We start from the raw sequence: 18,426 nt of genomic DNA, 5'->3' as shown, positions 1-18,426 counted from the left end.
TTAGAATCTGGCAGGCAGTTCCGTTGCCGGAACTGCCTGCCGGATCCGGAAATCTGTATGCAAACGAATATCTTTTTTTTCCGGGTCCAGATCCATTAGACTTATTCATTGAAATACTGGGTCCGTCTTTCCTGTATCGTCCAGAAAACCGGATCCGGCGATGCAGCAATTTCCGGAATACTTGGTACCGGATCTGGCATTAATACATTTCAATGGCAAGTGCGGTAGTGTTCCGGAATTTTGGCCGGAAAAAATACAGCAGCAAGCTGCGGTATTCTGTCCGGTCAAATACCGTACAAGGGATGGAAAGGAAGACATCTTGATGCATACTGAACGGATTGCTTTCCATTCAGAATGCATTGGGACAAAACGGAAGTGTTTTTTTCCAGTATTGAGACCCTTTACCGAATTTTAATACCGGAAAAGAATAACGCTAGTGTGAAAGTACCCTAAGGTGGGTTATACACAGGTAATGGAGAAACACATCAGACAGGCTGCTCTTTTAAAACAGAATGATTTAAGTGCCCAAACCAGGTAAACTTATTATCCCTTCAGAAATGGGAGTTCATAAGGTTTAGCCACAGCATGCTCCAGGGCCAAGGCATAAGTGTAGACTCTGGCATCCACCACCAGTTTTTCATTTGCAACCAGCTCTGAAAATACAATTAAAAACATGAAAACATTGCAAAAATCGCTAAGATTTTACAATCTTAAATAGTCACTCTACTGTAACACAACTTTGCATATATATCATTAGTGTAGGTGAATCTAAAATTCCAATTCCCTAAATTAAGGGTACATTCACACAGTACATCTATCACAGTTGAATGTTTGACCTGCTTGCAGTTTAGCACCATTGAATGGGGCTACAACACAGCAGATACCAATTGTTGTTTCCAGCTGTGTCCAAACATAAACTGTACCAAGAAAGGACATGTCCTTTGTTAGAGCAGTTGTGGCAATAAATCACAACCTCCCAATGAAAACTGTGGACAGCAGTTTCCACACCAAATTCCGAGGACAAAAATATTAGTGTGCATTCACTCTGATCTGTATCAAAAATCTAGCTTCAGAGACCAAGGCAGACTGCGAGCTTGCAGAAAAATTAGATTACAAGTGCAAATAGTTTATGGAGAGGGGAAGGGTGGAGGAATGAGCTGCAAAGTGAGACAGACGGGGAGGCTGCAGCAGCTAATAGTAAGTTTCCTATGTCACCCTAAATGCTTTATTCACACCAATACTTCAATACACATCAATACTTGCAGTACTTCTAATATATATGTTGTTCCTAAGGGATTGTGAGTAAGAATTAGGCTGGGTACACATAAGAGTTTAATTTTTCGTTCTTCAGATCCGTCAGAAGAATAGAAAAATAATTTTAAAAATTGATCCTTTATTTTGAGCATCGGTTGTGCTCATTATGCATCTATTTTTGTCAGTTCCCTCAAGAGATCTGCTTTTTTTTTGACAGGAGAAAAAGTCCTGCATTGAAGACTTTCTCCCGTCAAAAGCAATCTCTGATGGAACAAAATTGGATGATAAATGAGCACAAAATAAAAGGACCTTTTTTTTTATCTTTCTATTCTGATGGATTAGAAGAACAGAAAACAAAACGTTGATGTGAACCCAGCTTTAAAGGGGTATTTCCATCACAGACAATGGAGGCATATCGCTAGGTTATGCCCTATTGTCTGATCGGTGTGGGTCCCACCTCTGGGACCCGCACCTACAATGAGAACGGAGTGGGGAAATGAACGGAGGGTGCACTGTGCATGCGCAGCCGCCCTCCATTCATTTCTATGGGGCCGCCGAAAATAGCCGAGCGAATATAGCTACCAGGCAACCAACCCACTATGTATCAGTAACATAGGCACCTGATTCTGGCTATCTGCATAGTGCTGCTGACAGAAGCAAGTGGCTCAGGGTTCAAATGTAGAAAAGTCAGTATGACTGTAACTGAACAGTTGAACTTACCATTGGTCCATGCAGAGAAATTCGCAGTAAGCACCAATTGATATCCATTTTCCCTCTGAGACTCATTCATTCAAATAAAAGGGTCCAGAAAAAAAATGGATACATCCAGATGCCGTATGGATATTCAGATATGTCCGTGTTTTGTGGATGGAAATCGGAACGGTTGTCTGAATCGTTCATTCAGATGGCCGTAATGCAGCTGCATTTTTGCTGCATTACAGCTGCACACCACATGTGGTTCAAGTGAACTGAACATAGACCCATGTAGAACCCATTAATTTTAGTTCACTTTTGAATCTAGGTCTTGCAGAGATAATGCGGCCTGTCTAAATGAGGTTTTAAAAGTTTCTGTCACCACAAAGTGCAATCTGCAGGCAGGATGTTATAGAGCAGGAGGAGCTGAGCAGATTAACAAATAGTTGTATGGGAAAAGATTCAGAATCAGTCTCAGATCAGACCGCCCCCCCAGCCTCTATCAGCCTCAGATCAAAACCCATCTACCCTCTATTAGCATCAAATCAGCACCCCATCAGACTCGGATCAGATCCCCAATCAGCCTCAGATCGGACCCCCAATCCCCCATTATCAGACCTCAGATCAGATGTTACAAAAAAATGAAATAAAAATTTACCTAGCTTGCTCCGGATGGTGCTGCAGATCCAGGACACAGTGCTCCATTGCTTCTTCCGGGTCCTGCAGTTCACTATGACCTGACGGCGCACAGCATCTGGTCATAGTGCGCGTCTATGTGCACTACGCGCTGATGCTGTGTGCAGTCATTAGCATAATGTAAGAGGTCATAAGCATTCAGACTATAAGACGCACTGCCACTTTTCCCTCATTAAGGTAAATTTTTGCTATTTATGATTTAATTGTTCACGGGGAGATGTTATCAGTCATCAATAGCTGTGTCTATATACACACTTACACAGGGAATGCTATCAGTCACTGAATTTGTCTTCCCCATGTACAACTGAAGTCAGAAATAGCAGAGATTTAAATGTACAGTCGTGGCCAAAAGTTTTGAGAATGACACAAATATTAGTTTTCACAAAGTTTGCTGCTAAACTGCTTTTAGATCTTTGTTTCAGTTGTTTCTGTGATGTAGTGAAATATAATTACACGCACTTCATAAGTTTCAAAGGCTTTTATCGACAATTACATGACATTTATGCAAAGAGTCAGTATTTGCAGTGTTGGCCCTTCTTTTCCAGGACCTCTGCAATTCGACTGTGCATGCTCTCAATCAACTTCTGGGCCAATTCCTGACTGATAACAACCCATTCTTTCATAATCACTTCTTGGAGTTTGTCAGAATTAGTGGGTTTTTGTTTGTCCACCCGCCTCTTGAGGATTGACCACAAGTTCTCAATGGGATTAGGATCTGGGGAGTTTCCAGGCCATGGACCCAAAATGTCAACGTTTTGGTCCCTGAGCCACTTAGTTATCACTTTTGCCTTATGGCACGGTGCTCCATCGTGCTGGAAAATGCATTGTTCTTCACCAAACTGTTGTTGGATTGTTGGAAGAAGTTGCTGTTTGAGGGTGTTTTGGTACCATTCTTTATTCATGACTGTGTTTTTGGGCAAAATTGTGAGTGAGCCCACTCCCTTGGATGAGAAGCAACCCCACACATGAATGGTCTCAGGATGCTTTACTGTTGGCATGACACAGGACTGATGGTAGCGCTCACCTTTTCTTCTCCGGACAAGCCTTTTTCCAGATGCCCCAAACAATCAGAAAGAGGCTTCATCGGAGAATATGACTTTGCCCCAGTCCTCAGCAGTCCATTCACCATACTTTCTGCAGAAGATCAATCTGTCCCTGATGTTTTTTTTTGGAGAGAAGTGGCTTCTTTGCTACCCTTCTTGACACCAGGCCATCTTCCAAAAGTCTTTGCCTCACTGTGCGTGCAGATGCGCTCACACCTTCCTGCTGCCATTCCTGAGCAAGCTCTGCACTGGTGGCACTCCGATCCCGCAGCTGAATCCTCTTTAGGAGACGATCCTGGCGCTTGCTAGGCTTTCTTGGATGCCCTGAAGCCTTCTTAACAAGAATTGAACCTCTTTCCTTGAAGTTCTTGATGATCCTATAAATTGTTGATTGAGGTGCAATCTTAGTAGCCACCATATCCTTGCGTGTGAAGCCATTTTTATGCAACGCAATGATGGCTGCACGCGTTTCTTTGCAGGTCACCATGGTTAACAATGGAAGAACAATGATTTCAAGCATCACCCTCCTTTTAACATGTCAAATCTGCCATTTTAAGCCAATCAGCGTGACATAATGATCTCCAGCCTTGTGCTCGTCAACATTTTTACCTGAGTTAACAAGAAGATTACTGAAATGATCTCAGCAGGTCCTTTAATGACAGCAATGAAATGCAGTGGAAATTTTTTATTTTTGGGATTAAGTTAATTTTCATGGCAAAGTAGGACTATGCAATTCATCTGATCACTCTTCATAACATTCTGGAGTAGATGCAAATTGCTATTATAAAAACTTAAGCAGCAACTTTTCCAATTTCCAATATTTATGTAATTCTCAAAAGTTGGATCAACAGAAACCACGATAAATTTCTGAAAACCTGGCACCCTTGGAGGCTATGGAATGATAGGCAGTGAAAATAGCTGACCTATTACAGTTCTATCATATACAGTTCTAATGAGCATTGAAATAGCTTAACCTCACTTATTATCCCCCCCCCCCCCCCTCTTCCTCAACTTTCATCTCCTCCTATCACCTTTCTCCCCCTTTTTCTATCTTACCTTTTATGTATAAATGGCATATGGTCCAGACAACCATGATCCCCCATTGAGTCTTTAATTAACATCTCTGGGAACTATAATAGGGGATTATGATCATTGATATTCCACATAATATTACACATGGATCTACAAAGATAAGTCAAGTAGTTAATATATGTAATGTAATGTATATGACCTGTAATATCAAACTCTGTATACTATTAAATATGGCCAAAAGGTTATTGTATGTTTTGAAAAATTTTGAAAATAAAGAATTCATAAAAACTTAAGCAGCAACGTTTCCAATATTTATGTAATTCTCAAAACCTTTGGCCACAACTGTACAAATACAAGTATTACTGAATCTTTTCACATAAAACTATATAATCAATCTACTCAGCATCTTCTGCTCTATAACATGCTTCCTGCAGACAGCGCTGCATTTTGTGACAACAGGTTCTTTAACACTCAGCTATAGTCATATTGCTTTTAGTGGTTTGTCATCAGAAACTTCCCTAACAACATAAATGCTCCTATAATGCAGTGGGAGTCTTTTCTGACAACAAAGTACTGTACAGTGCTTGAGCTAAAAACCACACCAAAATTCAACTGCCCAATACAAGCTCTGTGCCGACAGTGAGGCAGAAATAAATGAGTGGAGAGTTCAGCTCTGAATTTAGTAAAATAGTAAATACAGCTCTGTATACAAGCTGTAACTTAGGAGAAGTACAGGATAAATAAAAGTATTCAAAATGTTGCACAATCACAAGGTGAAGACGTGTTTAAATTACCCTTTGGAGGCCAGTATAAATAAATGGGAATTAACCATGCAAAAAAACAAATATACATACCTTCTATACGCTTTCGAAATTCTATTTTAGGCATCAGTATGGTTTCTGTAAACTCTACAAAAAAAATTAAGTAATATCAAATGTGTATCAAACACATACAAATTACCTGCTAAACTTTACATGGTTTTTAAAAATGTAACATACCTCCTTCCGCTAACAGGGTGGGGATAAAGAAGATGGACAAAAGAAAAACAGTCAATAAACAATATAAAAGTAGATTCCACATTTAAAAAACAGCCGTTTATAACTGCTTCAAGTCTATCAAAATATAATTGTGCCTAGACATCATCTATATAAATCCTCTGCTCTTATTAATTTATAAAATAAATACAAAAGTTGGTATTTTATTTTATGAAAAACAAAAACATTATACAACAACAAAAAACACAATCTAGTTGACAAAGTTAATTAAAGGGAATCTGTCACCTGCTTTTACCATTTTAAGCTGGCACCATCGCTATGTTGACTAAAGTACCTTATTTCCAGCAGTCTTCTTTTTACTTTATTTCGTTTTGTAGTTTTGATATAAAAGCGCTTTTTATGTTATGCTAATTAGGGTCCAAGGAGCCCAGAGGGGCGTTTTTTTCACTCTCCGGAGCCCAGTGACGCCCCCCTGCAGTGCCCAGCCCGCCTTAATTTGAATTCCAAGGATGCCTCCTGATCATCAAATAACCTCCCACAGCCCCGGCAAACTGTTCCGCCCCCTCCCCACGTCATAGTCTACCTTATAGAAATGCCCCGTCCTTCTTCCTGTCTGCGGCCAGAAATCTCGCGCAGGCGCAGTACTGCCAGCGGCCTGCGCGATCATCAACGTCCTGAGGGCAACAGCGCTCAGGTCACATCACTGGGCTCGGCGCATGCCCAGAGAGACTTTTGAGGCTGTTGCCCTCAGGAGGTTGATGATCGCGCAGGCGCAGGCCACTGGCAGTACTGCGCCTGCGCGAGTTTTCTGGCAGCAGACAGGAAGAAGGATGGGGCATTTCTATAAGGTAGACTATGACGTGGGGAGGGGGCGGAACCATTTGCTGGGGCTGTGGGAGGTTATTTGATGATCAGGAGGCGTCCTTGGAATTCAAATTAAGGCGGGCTGGGCACTAGGCGTCCTTGGAATTCAAATTAAGGCGGGCTGGGCACTGCAGGGGGGCGTCACTGGGCTCCGGAGAGTGAAAAAAAACGCCCCTCTGGGCTCCTTGGACCCTAATTAGCATAACATAAAAAGCGCTTTTATATCAAAACTACAAAACGAAATAAAGTAAAAAGAAGACTGCTGGAAATAAGGTACTTTAGTCAACATAGCGATGGTGCCAGCTTAAAATGGTAAAAGCAGGTGACAGGTTTTTCCAAGCTGAAGATATTGATGATCTATCCTCAAGATAGGTCATTAAAATAAGAGCAGTGGGGCTTTTAACACCCCACTCCCCCACGATCACCTTTCCCTCTGCAGCATCTGGCACCGGAATTAACATGTTGAACAGAGCCGGAAGCTCAGCTCTGTTCAAAGTGTAGTGGCCATTCTGGCGTGCTGGGTTACTGCAGCTCAGCTCGCATTCATCTGAACCCTGATCTGATTGTCAATATCTGGAACACAGAAAACCCCATTTAAACAAACCAGTGATTACAGTATAGTTTTTGACAGTGGGTTACTCACCAAGCTTGGGTTTTGGTCTCACGTTTGCAGAATCATCCCCATTAATGTGGACAGTTACAATGTACGTTGTACAATTTGACAGTCCAGGATCTAAACAAGACACTGCATAATAAAAAACAGAAATGTTTGTAATAAAACCAAAAGGTATAGGTCTATGCAAATTCTACCATGTTTATATGCACAATATACTACCGAACCTCTCCCACTTGCATTGATTAGCACTATAAGCTGTCCACATGGAGTAGGTGCCAATATTATTTTATGAATGTGTTCACACCTCATATTTTACACAGATGTTTTCCCACATGCACTACATATATTTTTCAACACACATTCCACAGATTTTAGTGCATCTAGGTGGAAATAAAGTGCAAACTGCGCATAATACACTTACAGATTGCTGTAATAAACATAGCTAAACACTATGGCACACAAAAGTCACCGTTTTTTTTGCCCTAAACCACATTTTGCCAGCTTGGACTCACCTGTCACTTTTTTTTATTTTTTATAAAGTCAATAAAGCATAGTGGAAGGGGCCATTGCCAGAATAACCATAATTTACAACACAAATTGGCGGCTCCACTTGTGTATGTATATCTTAAAATATTAAAGTAAAGTAACATCTGATGAAGTCTTGGCGGTAAAAAAGAGAAAAATTACACTGAAAACTTGTAAAAAAAAGGCTGTGTGGAACCACGCTAGGGCTGTGACATAGTACTATGAGTAGATATAAGGCAATGCTTCTCGAGCTGAAGGCTGTAGATCTAAACGGAACTGCACAGTGCAAAGTCGAAGCACTGTTATGTACCATTCAAATATCCCAGCACCCCTGGTCATTAGCTGTTCCTAAATAACTTCGGAACTACACAGCATTACTGCAGCACTGCTCACGGTCACTTCAACTGACTGGCGGGGGATGCAGGATGTCAGACCCCCAGTGATAAAACATATTCAGAGGATAGGTCAGCAATTTTAACTCCTTAAGAACTGGGCCCATTTTTGTTTTTCAATTTTGATCTCCCCCCCCCCCCCACATTCCAATGGGCATAACTTTTTCATTTTTCCGTTCACATACCCATATGAGATGATATTTTTTGTGGGACAAGATAAAAAAATTTCCATTATGGCGCTCACTGCGCAGGAAATTTTAAGAGATTTTTGGACATAGTGATAACTGTTATGCTTATTTTTCAATTGTTTATATATTTGTATATGTAAAATTGGTAAAGGGGGGTGAATTGAACTTTTTTTTTTATTATTATTATTTTTTTACACAGTAACTTTTAGGCCCTCTTTCGATCCCTTGTCCCATTCACCATAACAGAGATCTATTATGGTGAATGGGATTCTGACGCTCTGCCTGCTGAGCTGAGCCATATGCACAGTTTAGCAGGCAGCTTACATTGGCAGGCCTTGGAACCTTCAGCAGGCCCCAGCTGTCATGGTAAACGATTGGAGCCACACAATTTCATCGGAGCTGCATCCCTCTACCTAACCTCACAAATGCCGTGATCACTTTTTAACACAGCACCTGAGGGGTTAAATGACTGGTTTTAGTGTCATTGCTGATCCTGGTCATTACAGCCAGGTGCCTGCTGTATTATACAGCAGACACCCACCGCATATACAATCCCTTGCACATAATGATGTACATGAATGGCATTATGCATTAAAGAGGTTGTCTCACTTCAGCAAGTGGCATTTATCATGTAGAGGAAGTAAATATTGTCTCCTTTGCTGGCTGGATTCATTTTTCCATTACATTATACACTGCTTGTTTTCCATGGTTACAGACCACCTTGCAATCCATCAGTGGTGGTCATGCTTGCACATCATAGGAAAAGGTGTCAGCCTCTCTGGTGGCTGGGACCATAGGAGCGCATATAAGCTAGTGTTTTTTTCCTATAGTGTGCAAGCACGACCACCACTGATGGATTGCAGGGTGGTCTGTAACCATGGAAACGAGCAGTGTATAATGTGATAGAAAAATGAATCCAGTCAGCAAAGGAAGCAATATGGATAATAACAATATATTAGTAAGTGGCATGTATTAACTTTATCTACGTGATAAATGCCACTTACTGAAGTGAGACATCCCCTTTAAGGGGTTAAAAGTACCTTTAACTCAGTTTTTTTAGTGGAGCAGGTAATCTAGCCATTATATTCCCTTTTTCTTCCAAGATTAAAATATTATAATGGTTCTGGTGACCTGGTGCTAGAAGAAGTAAGGATGAAAGGGGGTGTTTTAGGAGTCTGCAAAAGAGGGCCTTGAAGCAACAGTGGAGATATTGGATGGGTTCTACATATAGCAGGAATGCTCGGACTCAATTTACAGGGATGGTTGTCTCACCGTTTAATTATGGGGGGGGGGGGAGTTTAGGGTTGTTGGTGTATTAATATTAGATCCAGTGTAAAGTATGAACTCCAAACATGTCAAATAAAAGAAAAAAAATGTTTGAGTGTGTAGCAGGAAAACAAAATTGCAATATATTGTATTATGTAAACATGTACATGCCGATGTATACTGATATGTTTATGATTCCAATGCTGTACTCTCAATAAAAAATTAAAAAAGTAAAATAAATTAAATATTTTAATGGTGGTTGTTTGGGAACAGGGACACCAACAAATATCAACAGTTGAGTTTTTGTAAGGCCCGGCTTTTTGATACAGAGCATTAAAATTAAACCAAGTCGGGATTAATCTCCATTGCATGCTATTGTGATAAGTCAAAGTCCAGCCAAACAACTATTAACAGACCTGGGGAGCACTCCATGACTTCTCCTTTATAACCAGTTTCCTCTTCCAGTTCTCGAAGCGCTGCTTGCTCTGCGGTTTCATTTTCATCTATAAGGCCTAACAGAAGATCACAAAGATTACATTAAAACAAATTATAGGGGGACTCTTCCTATTTTTATCTAGGAATAATATACTAGTGAAGTAATGGCCATTTTACACAGGCCGAGAAATGTTTGGGAATCATTGCTGGTGTATGGGGGATGAACGATCGTTACTACGATTGTTTGTCCCCATTCAGTTTGCATATGGTTAGCAGCACATCACTGTTTACACAGGGCAAAGTACTGCAGAGAAATTATGATCTTTCATGCTGCATAAAAATGCAATCGTAAGCACATTTACATGGGACAACTATCGGGAACAAGTCTTCGAATGAAAGTTCATTGCCAATAATAGGCCCAAATCCTCGACCAGTGAAAAAGGGCCTTTAGTTGTTCATAGATATATGATGGCACAAGTAGCTCTGTGCCTGCAGCCTGTCTAAGGTCACTTTCACATGCTCAGTATTTTGCAGTATTGATAAGCCAGAACAAGGAGTGGGTCCAAAACACAAAAGAGGCACATATCTTTCCATTATACCCTTTCTCTGTAAATTCCCCTTCACTTCTACTGACTGTAAGACAGTTGCCTTCATTTTTTTTTGGCATGCTGTAATATAAAAGTGGTTTTCAAGGTGCTACAAGAAGAAAATGGGTGGAACTTATAGCTCATGGCAGTTTTCTGGCATAAGAAAGACTTAAAGGGGTATTCCAGTTATATTAATGTAACATTAACTATTAGATTGGTGGGGCTCCTACTACTGGGGACCCCACCGATCACAAGAACGGGGCCCTGTACCCCCCTGCAGCCCTCTGAAATGAACAAAGCAGCCGGTGGGGCATATGTGTGACCGCTCAAATCATTTATATGGGAATTCCAGAGATAGGTGAGCGCTGTACTCTGCTTTCGTTGGAACTCCTATAGAAATGAATGGAGTGGCTGCACGGGGTACAGGGCCCCCATTCTTATGACTGGTGAGGTCCCAAAGGTACGACTCCCACCAATATAATAGTTATCCCCTCTCCTGTGGATGGGGGATAACCTAATGTAACCAGAATACCACTTTAAAAATTAACAAGCCGCGATTTTCCACAATAATGTGCGACCTTTTTCCACTTTTACTCCAAGCTCCCCCACTTTTCTGAAAATGGGCATGACATGGGCAAGGCATAGTCTCTCTCATCTCAGAAAATTTACTATAAATGATACTAGAAACCGCTGTAAATGAGAGCTCAAATCTATGCCAACTCATAGTTGAATTTATGCCATCTACAGGATTAGTAATCTGCCTGTTTTGTCTGGATTGCTCCTTTTCGTAACTACTTTTATAACGTATAGTTTTCATTGTCAGTCCCATACACAGTGACTTATATATAACTACCAACCTCCATGCCCTCCTTCAGCGAGTGCCAGCCCGCAGTGCCTCTCATCCCATTCAAGCACCACATTCACCCCATACTTACCTGCTCTGACAGTGTGCCCCTCCTCTACACTCAGACAAGGAAGGTGGGAAAGAGGGTGCCAACATACATCATCCTGTATAAGGGTGCATTCACACGACCATATTTTCGGTCAGCTTCTAATCCACATTCTTTGCGGATCGCACACGGACCGTTTCATTTCTATGGGGCTGCAAAAAATGCGAACAGCACATGGATGTCATCCGTGTGGCCGAGCCGCAAGCGATAGAACATGTTCCATTCTTGTCCATTTTGCTGACAAGAATAGGCATTTTTATAATGGGGCCCATGAAAAGATACAGAGCTGCTTTCACATTATGACCCTACATCAGAAGGGTGCAGCTGTCTTGACAGTCTTGTCTTGTCAGGAACTGCACTTGGCCTTTGTCTACATCCAGAAATGGACCTGCACTGAGCAGCTGAACCGTTGCGGTCTTACATTGGATGAATAAAACTACTCTTTTGCACCGGAATGGTGCCTTCTTCTCTGCTTTCACAGAAATGGAACAGATACCAACACAGATATAATAGAAACAAATACCTGCAGGAAATTCCAGACAGTAGCAACCCAGAGGAGGTCTAAACTGTTTGATGAGCACCATGCATTCATAATGGAGCGTTCGTTGTAGTACTGGTATTATTGCTACGCCTATTCAGTGACAAAAGGAAAATATGCTAAATTATGGAATTATTCACAATCCACAAAAGTTCCCCAATATAAAGACAAGATATTTACCATCCACGGCATTGCCGTCTCTTCTTGTTGTCCTCTTTACAGTTTCCCACGTTCTGGCAGATAATATGATAAAATTAAAGTTTTATTTAAAAAATTTTTTTGAATCTATGAAGAAATATCACGGTTTCTATATGGACATACATTCTATAAGTTGCAGTATTTTCTTTGAGCGGCTTTTTTTGTTGTAAGTACAATAATGGGCAAAAGTTGAGACTGACACATTTTGCCTATAAACACAAAATGGCCCTATGAGATGGCATGGAAAATAAAACGTACTTTGATTAACAGTCCGTGTGGCAATCAGATCCATAATATCCACTTTATTCAAAACAGTAACTTTTATTAAGGCTACTTTCACACTCGCGTTTGGTGCGGATCGGTCATGGATTTTTTTAGTATACATTTTAGAGGTTACAGGTTTCCTGCTTGCTGCCATGGTGTTAATAACTGCATCTGAAAGGCCTCTAGATATTTAAGTTATCCTTTCAGATTCCATGCAGCCAAGTGTAGTTTTTCTATCTGTGGATGAACTACTGGGCCTTGAGATAACAGATCCGGGCACCAAGGAAGAATCTGTGGACTTTGGATCGAGAGAAGTTTCAGTAGGGGAAACCAGGATTTCCTTGGCCATAATGGAGCTATTAAAATTATGTGAGCCTTTTCTTCTCTTATATTTTTTAGAACTCTGGGAATCAGAGGTGGAGTGGAAGAAACGTAGGCAAGAGGGAAGACCCATTTTTGAGCTAGAGCGTCTACCCCTGAATTTCCGTCCCTCGGATTTAGGGAGAATTTTTTTTTGTATTTTGCGTTTTTGTTTGAGGTAAACAGATCTACCAGAGGTTTGGCAAATTTTTGTACTATTTTCAAAAAGATTTCCATTTTTAAACTCCATTTTCCTGAGTTTAACCGAAACCGGCTTAAGAAATCTGCTTTTACGTTTAACGTCCCCTTTAAATGAACGGCCAAGAGAGTTCTGATATGTTGTTCTGCCCAAGAACAGGCGAATTCCTCTTCAAATCTAAAAGAATGACAGGCCGTTTTGGAGGCAATAAGAGCATTTTCCCCAGATCTGTTAAGGATGGACTTACAGATAAGGTCAGACAACACGACTGTTGTAGCTTATGTGAACTGCCAGGGAAGTACAAAAAGCAGAGCTCTCAATCAGGTTGCAGAAAAAATATTTTCTGCTGGCCACTGTCCCTAAAAACAGAGTTGTGAGCAGTGCGCCCCCCAGCCCCATAAAATTGCATCGGTCGTGACCATCATCAAGTTCCTGGCGCCACATGAAACTCCCCTCTGGAGATGGTGCAGGTCCTGCCACCAAAGATGAGAATAAGACATGGAAGAGGCGAGAACAATTTTGTTCTCTAAAGCATTCAGGTCTTTGTTCCAGTTCTCCAGTATACACAGTTGGAATATCCGAGAATGGAACTGGGTCCATCTTACGGCTGGAATACAGGCTGTTAGGGTACCTAGAAGTTTCATGGCTTCCCGAACTGTACAGATCGGGTGATCCAGAAAGTTTGAGACCTTGTCCAGAATCATAGTAGCAGAAACGTCTTGTTTTACCGAATCCAGAAGGGAGCCCAAAAACACCAGGTTCTGGGAAGGGACTGGATTTGATTTTTCCCAATTTATTATTCAGCCTAAGGCTACTTTCACACTAGTGTTACCGGAACTGCCTGCCGGATCCGGAAACCCGTATGCAAACGGATATCATTTGTTTCCATCTGACAGATGCACTGCAAAACCGGATCAGTCTCTCCGGGGTCAAACGGAAAAACGTTTTTTCCGGAACGCTTAGATCCGGCATTAATACCGCATGCTGCAGTATTTTCTCCGGCCAAATACTGTAAAAGGGACTGAACTGAAGACATCCTGATGCATACTGATTGCTTTCCATTCAGAATGCATTGGGACAAAACTGAAGCGTTTTTTCCGGTATTGAGCCCCTATGATGGAACTCAATACCAGAAAACTTTAACGCTAGTGTGAAAGTACCCTAACTGATAAAGGGTCCGACAGGTTCAGAATAGACTGTTCTCCAAATTTTCTGCCGAGTTTCCAATCATCAAAAGGTTGTCCAGATATGGGACTATGATTATGTTTAACCTCCTCAGGTGAGCAACTACTTCCACCATCACTTTGGTGAAAACCCTTGGAGCAGATGTGATTCCAAAGGGTAAAACCTGAAACTGAAAGTGACTGAGGGTTCCCTTGATGTAAACTGCTAACCTCAAGAATTTTTTATCTGTTTTGCAAACCGGGATATGATAATAGGCATCTTTTAGGTCCAAAGAGGCCATGTAGTCCCCTTTTTTTTTTAGAAGGTTAATGGTCGACCTTAATGTCTCCATTTTGAATTTCTCGTACATTATATATTTGTTTAGAAATTTCAGGTTTATAATTAAACGGTACTTGCCACTGGGTTTCTTTACCAAAAATACAGTTGAATAATAACCTGAATCCTCCTGCTGCAAAGGAACAGGAACAATGGCTTTTAGATTGAGGAACTCTAAAATCACTTCTAGTTTTTTCTGCAGAAGAGGAGTAATTTTGAAATTTTTAATAGGAGGAGGGAGAGGGAATTTGATATTGTAGCCGTTTTGGACAATGTTTAGGACCCACAGATTTGTTGTAATCTTTTCCCATTCTTTTAGAAAGAATGTTAATCTCCCTCCTAACTGAGATCTGGCATCATTGTTTAGGGATTTCAGGATTTGTGGACGCAAAAAAAAATCCTCTACATCTGCCACCTCTTTGCATTTTCCCCCATCAGATCTTTTTGACAGGGAAAAAAACACCTTTTTTGGTCTTCCGAAAGGGAAATTTCCTTTTCCCTATAACCCCAGGAAAGCATTTCTTTGAATCTGAGGCTTTTTCCGGAATTTTTTCTAGGTCCTCCCCAAACAAAAGGTTCCCATGGAAAGGGAGACTACAAAGTGATTTTAGAACTGACGTCGCCCGACCAAGACTTTAACCATAAGGCCCTTCTAGCAGCAATAGATAGGCCCGTGGTTTTTGCCGACATCCTTACTGATTCGGCCGTGGCGTCTGATAAATCAACGGCTTCAAGCAATAGGGGAAAAGAGACTTTTTAATTTTTTTCCTAGGTTCCAGCCTGAAACGCATGCTAGCGTTCCTCGACTTCCGGCGTTGCCGCTGCCAGAGCCGAACATATCGGATGGCAGCCAGGGGGATCGCAAGACTGGAGGCACTCCGTGAGTATCCGGTCCTCGCATGGCCTCTCCCCAGCAGGCGCACAGGATGGGGGAGGAAGGAGCTGGACCACCTATGAAAAAATGATGGCGTTTTCCATCGCAGACAACCAGGTACCCAACTAGGGTTAGGCTGCCCCCAGCTCCCTCGTGTGATCGTAGGCAGGGGCGGACTGACCGGTCGGGCACTTCGGGCATGGTCCGAGGGCCCGGGCGGGATGGGGGCCCGCCGCAGAATAATAATATTTATTATCAGCAGCGCAGTGGAAGAGTCTCTCCCTCCTCCCTGTGCTGCTGCTGCCGCGGCCAATAAGAAGAGGGACAGGGGGAGGGGCTGTGGCCAATGAAGATAACTGAGCTGTTAATACAAATGCAGGAGGCGGGTGCCGGAATCAAATAGCCGGCACCCGACCTCTATGACAGGGAGCTGCACCGGAGGGGTTAACTGCCGCTGATCGCAGCTCCCTGTCATAGAGGTCGGGTGCCGCTATTTGATTCCGGCACCCGCCTCCTGCATTTGTATTAACAGCTCAGTTATCTTCATTGGTGGCGCCCCCCCCCCAGTATAATAAACATTGAGTGTCCCCCCCCCAGTATAATAAACATTGAGTGCGCCCCCCCCCCTAGTATAATAAACATTGAGTGCGGCGCCCCCCCCAGTATAATAAACATTGAGTGGCCCCCCCCCAGTATAATAAACATTGAGTGCGCCCCCCCCAGTATAATAAACATTGAGTGCCCCCCCCCCCGTATAATTAACATTGGTGGCGCAGTGGGAAGTGCCAATGAGGGTTAAATTAAATAAATAAAAATTAACTCACCTCCTCCAATTGGTCGCGTAGCTGCCGGTCTCCTGTTTTCTTCAGGACCTGTGGTGACGTCACTGAGCTCCATCACATGGTCCATTACCATGGTGATGGATCATGTGATGGATCATGTGATGGATCATTTGATGAGCACAGTGATGTCACCACAGGTCCTGCGTCCTGAAGAAAGTACAGAAGACCGGCTGCTACGCGATCAATTGGAGGAGGTGAGTTAATTTTTATTTATTTTTTTAACCCTCATTGGCACTGCCCACCAATGTTTATATATTTATTATACTAGGGAGGGGGGGGGCGCACTGCCCACCAATGTTTATATATTTATTATACTAGGGAGGGGGGGGGGCGCACTGCCCACCAATGTTTATATGTTTATTATACTGGGGTGTTGGGGGGGGGCGCACTGCGCCACCAATGTTTATATGTTTATTATACTAGGGAGGGGGGGCGCACTGCGCCACCAATGTTTATTATGTTGGGGGGGGGGGACGCACTGCGCCAGCAATGTTTATTATGTTGGGGGGGGGACGCACTGTGCCACCAATGTTTATTATACTGCGGTGTTGGGGGGGGGGGGGGGCGCACTGCGCCACCAATGTTTATATGTTTATTATACTAGGGAGGGGGGGCGCACTGCGCCACCAATGTTTATTATGTTGGGGGGGGACGCACTGCGCCACCAATGTTTATTATACTGGGGTGTTGGGGGGGGCGAACTGCGCCACCAATGTTTATATGTTTATTATACTAGGGAGGGGGGGCGCACTGCGCCACCATTGTGTATTATGTTGGAGGGGGCCCCCCATGAGCACCAATGTTTATTATACTGGGGTGTTGGGGGGGCGCACTGCGCCACCAATGTTTATATGTTTATTATACTAGGGAGGGGGGGGCGCACTGCGCCACCAATGTGTATTATGTTGGGGGGGGGGGGGGGCACTGCGCCACCAATGTTTATATGTTTATTATACTAGGGAGGGGGGGCGCACTGCGCCACCAATGTTTATTATATTGACCTTCTACTACGCATTCTGCATTAAAGAATGCTATTATTTTCCCTTATAACCATGTTGTTATAAGGGAAAGTAATACAGTGAATAGACTTTCATCCTAGCAACCATGCGTGAAAATCGCACGGTTCAACCGGAAGGATGGATCCGGCATTCAGGCAAATCTTCAGGTTTTTTTCGCCAGAGATAAAAACGTAGAATGCTGCGGTTTTATCTTTTGCCTGATCAGTCAAAAAGACTGACCTGAAGACATCTTTTCCGGTATAGAGCCCCTGTGACGGAACTCTATGCCGGAAATGAAAAACGCTAGTGTGAAAGTACCCTAAAATATTAAGTTTAAATCCCCCCTTTCCCAATTTTACATATAAAATATATAAACAATAAATAAACATATTACATAGCGCTGCGTCCGAAAAGTCCAAACTGTTAAATTATTAAAAAATATCTCCTATGCGGTGAGCATTTGCCATTTTTAGTCACCTTGTCACCCCAAAAAATAGGATAGGACTGTTCTATTATGGGCCGAACGTTTCATAAAATGTGAAATGCACGCGGCTTTTTTTGGTGTTTTTTTTTTGCACGGTATTGAGTATCGCAATACTTTTTTATGGTGACGAAAGCGAATCAAAACTTTGGTATCGAAACAACCCTACGCCAATCTGATCGGCATAGCGTTGTCACGATACCAAAATTTTGATTCAGTTTTGATTTGGCGACTAAAAATGTAATTTGGCTCCAAAATTTTTCAGTTCAGGAGCCAATGGCTACTAGGTATTTTTTTTAGTCTGGAGCACTGCTGCCCAGCACCCCGATTCCGAATGTTATGCTGGCCTGGTAATGGCAGCGGGGCCCGGTGCAATCACTGTATTCTATTACACCGGGACCCGCTCACTGTAATACTAATATTCATATGTGAACAACTTGAAATCCTCTGCGATCCTCTCCCTCTGAGCTCTCTGTACTCACAAACTCAGTAGCAGGCCGGGCGGCAGCGCATCTCACTGATGTCACGCGCCTGCTCCTCCCACTTTATGAATGAAGCAGGAGGAGCAGGCGCGTGACGTCAGTGAGTTGCGCTGCCGCCCGGCCTGCTACTGAGTTTGTGAGTACAGAGAGCTCA

At 42.5% G+C, this 18,426-nt stretch overlaps 1 protein-coding gene across 1 annotated transcript in view; it reads right to left on the bottom strand.

Moving 5' to 3' along the window:
• Positions 1-351: 351 nt before the first annotated feature.
• Positions 352-18,426, bottom strand: part of NUDT5 (nudix hydrolase 5) — a 35,679-nt gene continuing 17,604 nt past the window's right edge. Inside the window, exons 4-10 of the mRNA XM_040413208.1 lie at positions 12,255-12,307; positions 12,060-12,167; positions 9,981-10,076; positions 7,221-7,322; positions 5,717-5,725; positions 5,573-5,626; positions 352-653 (exon numbers count right to left, since the gene is read on the bottom strand). Of these exons, the coding sequence (XP_040269142.1) occupies positions 544-653; positions 5,573-5,626; positions 5,717-5,725; positions 7,221-7,322; positions 9,981-10,076; positions 12,060-12,167; positions 12,255-12,307 (532 nt within the window). The 3' untranslated portion in view covers positions 352-543. The remainder of the gene's footprint in view (positions 654-5,572; positions 5,627-5,716; positions 5,726-7,220; positions 7,323-9,980; positions 10,077-12,059; positions 12,168-12,254; positions 12,308-18,426) is intronic.

This window comes from Bufo bufo, chromosome 1 (assembly GCF_905171765.1).
Source record: "Bufo bufo chromosome 1, aBufBuf1.1, whole genome shotgun sequence".
Taxonomy (NCBI): domain Eukaryota; kingdom Metazoa; phylum Chordata; class Amphibia; order Anura; family Bufonidae; genus Bufo; species Bufo bufo.
The sequence above is the reverse complement of the archived record's forward strand: the minus strand, read 5'-3'. Positions and strand labels throughout refer to the sequence as shown.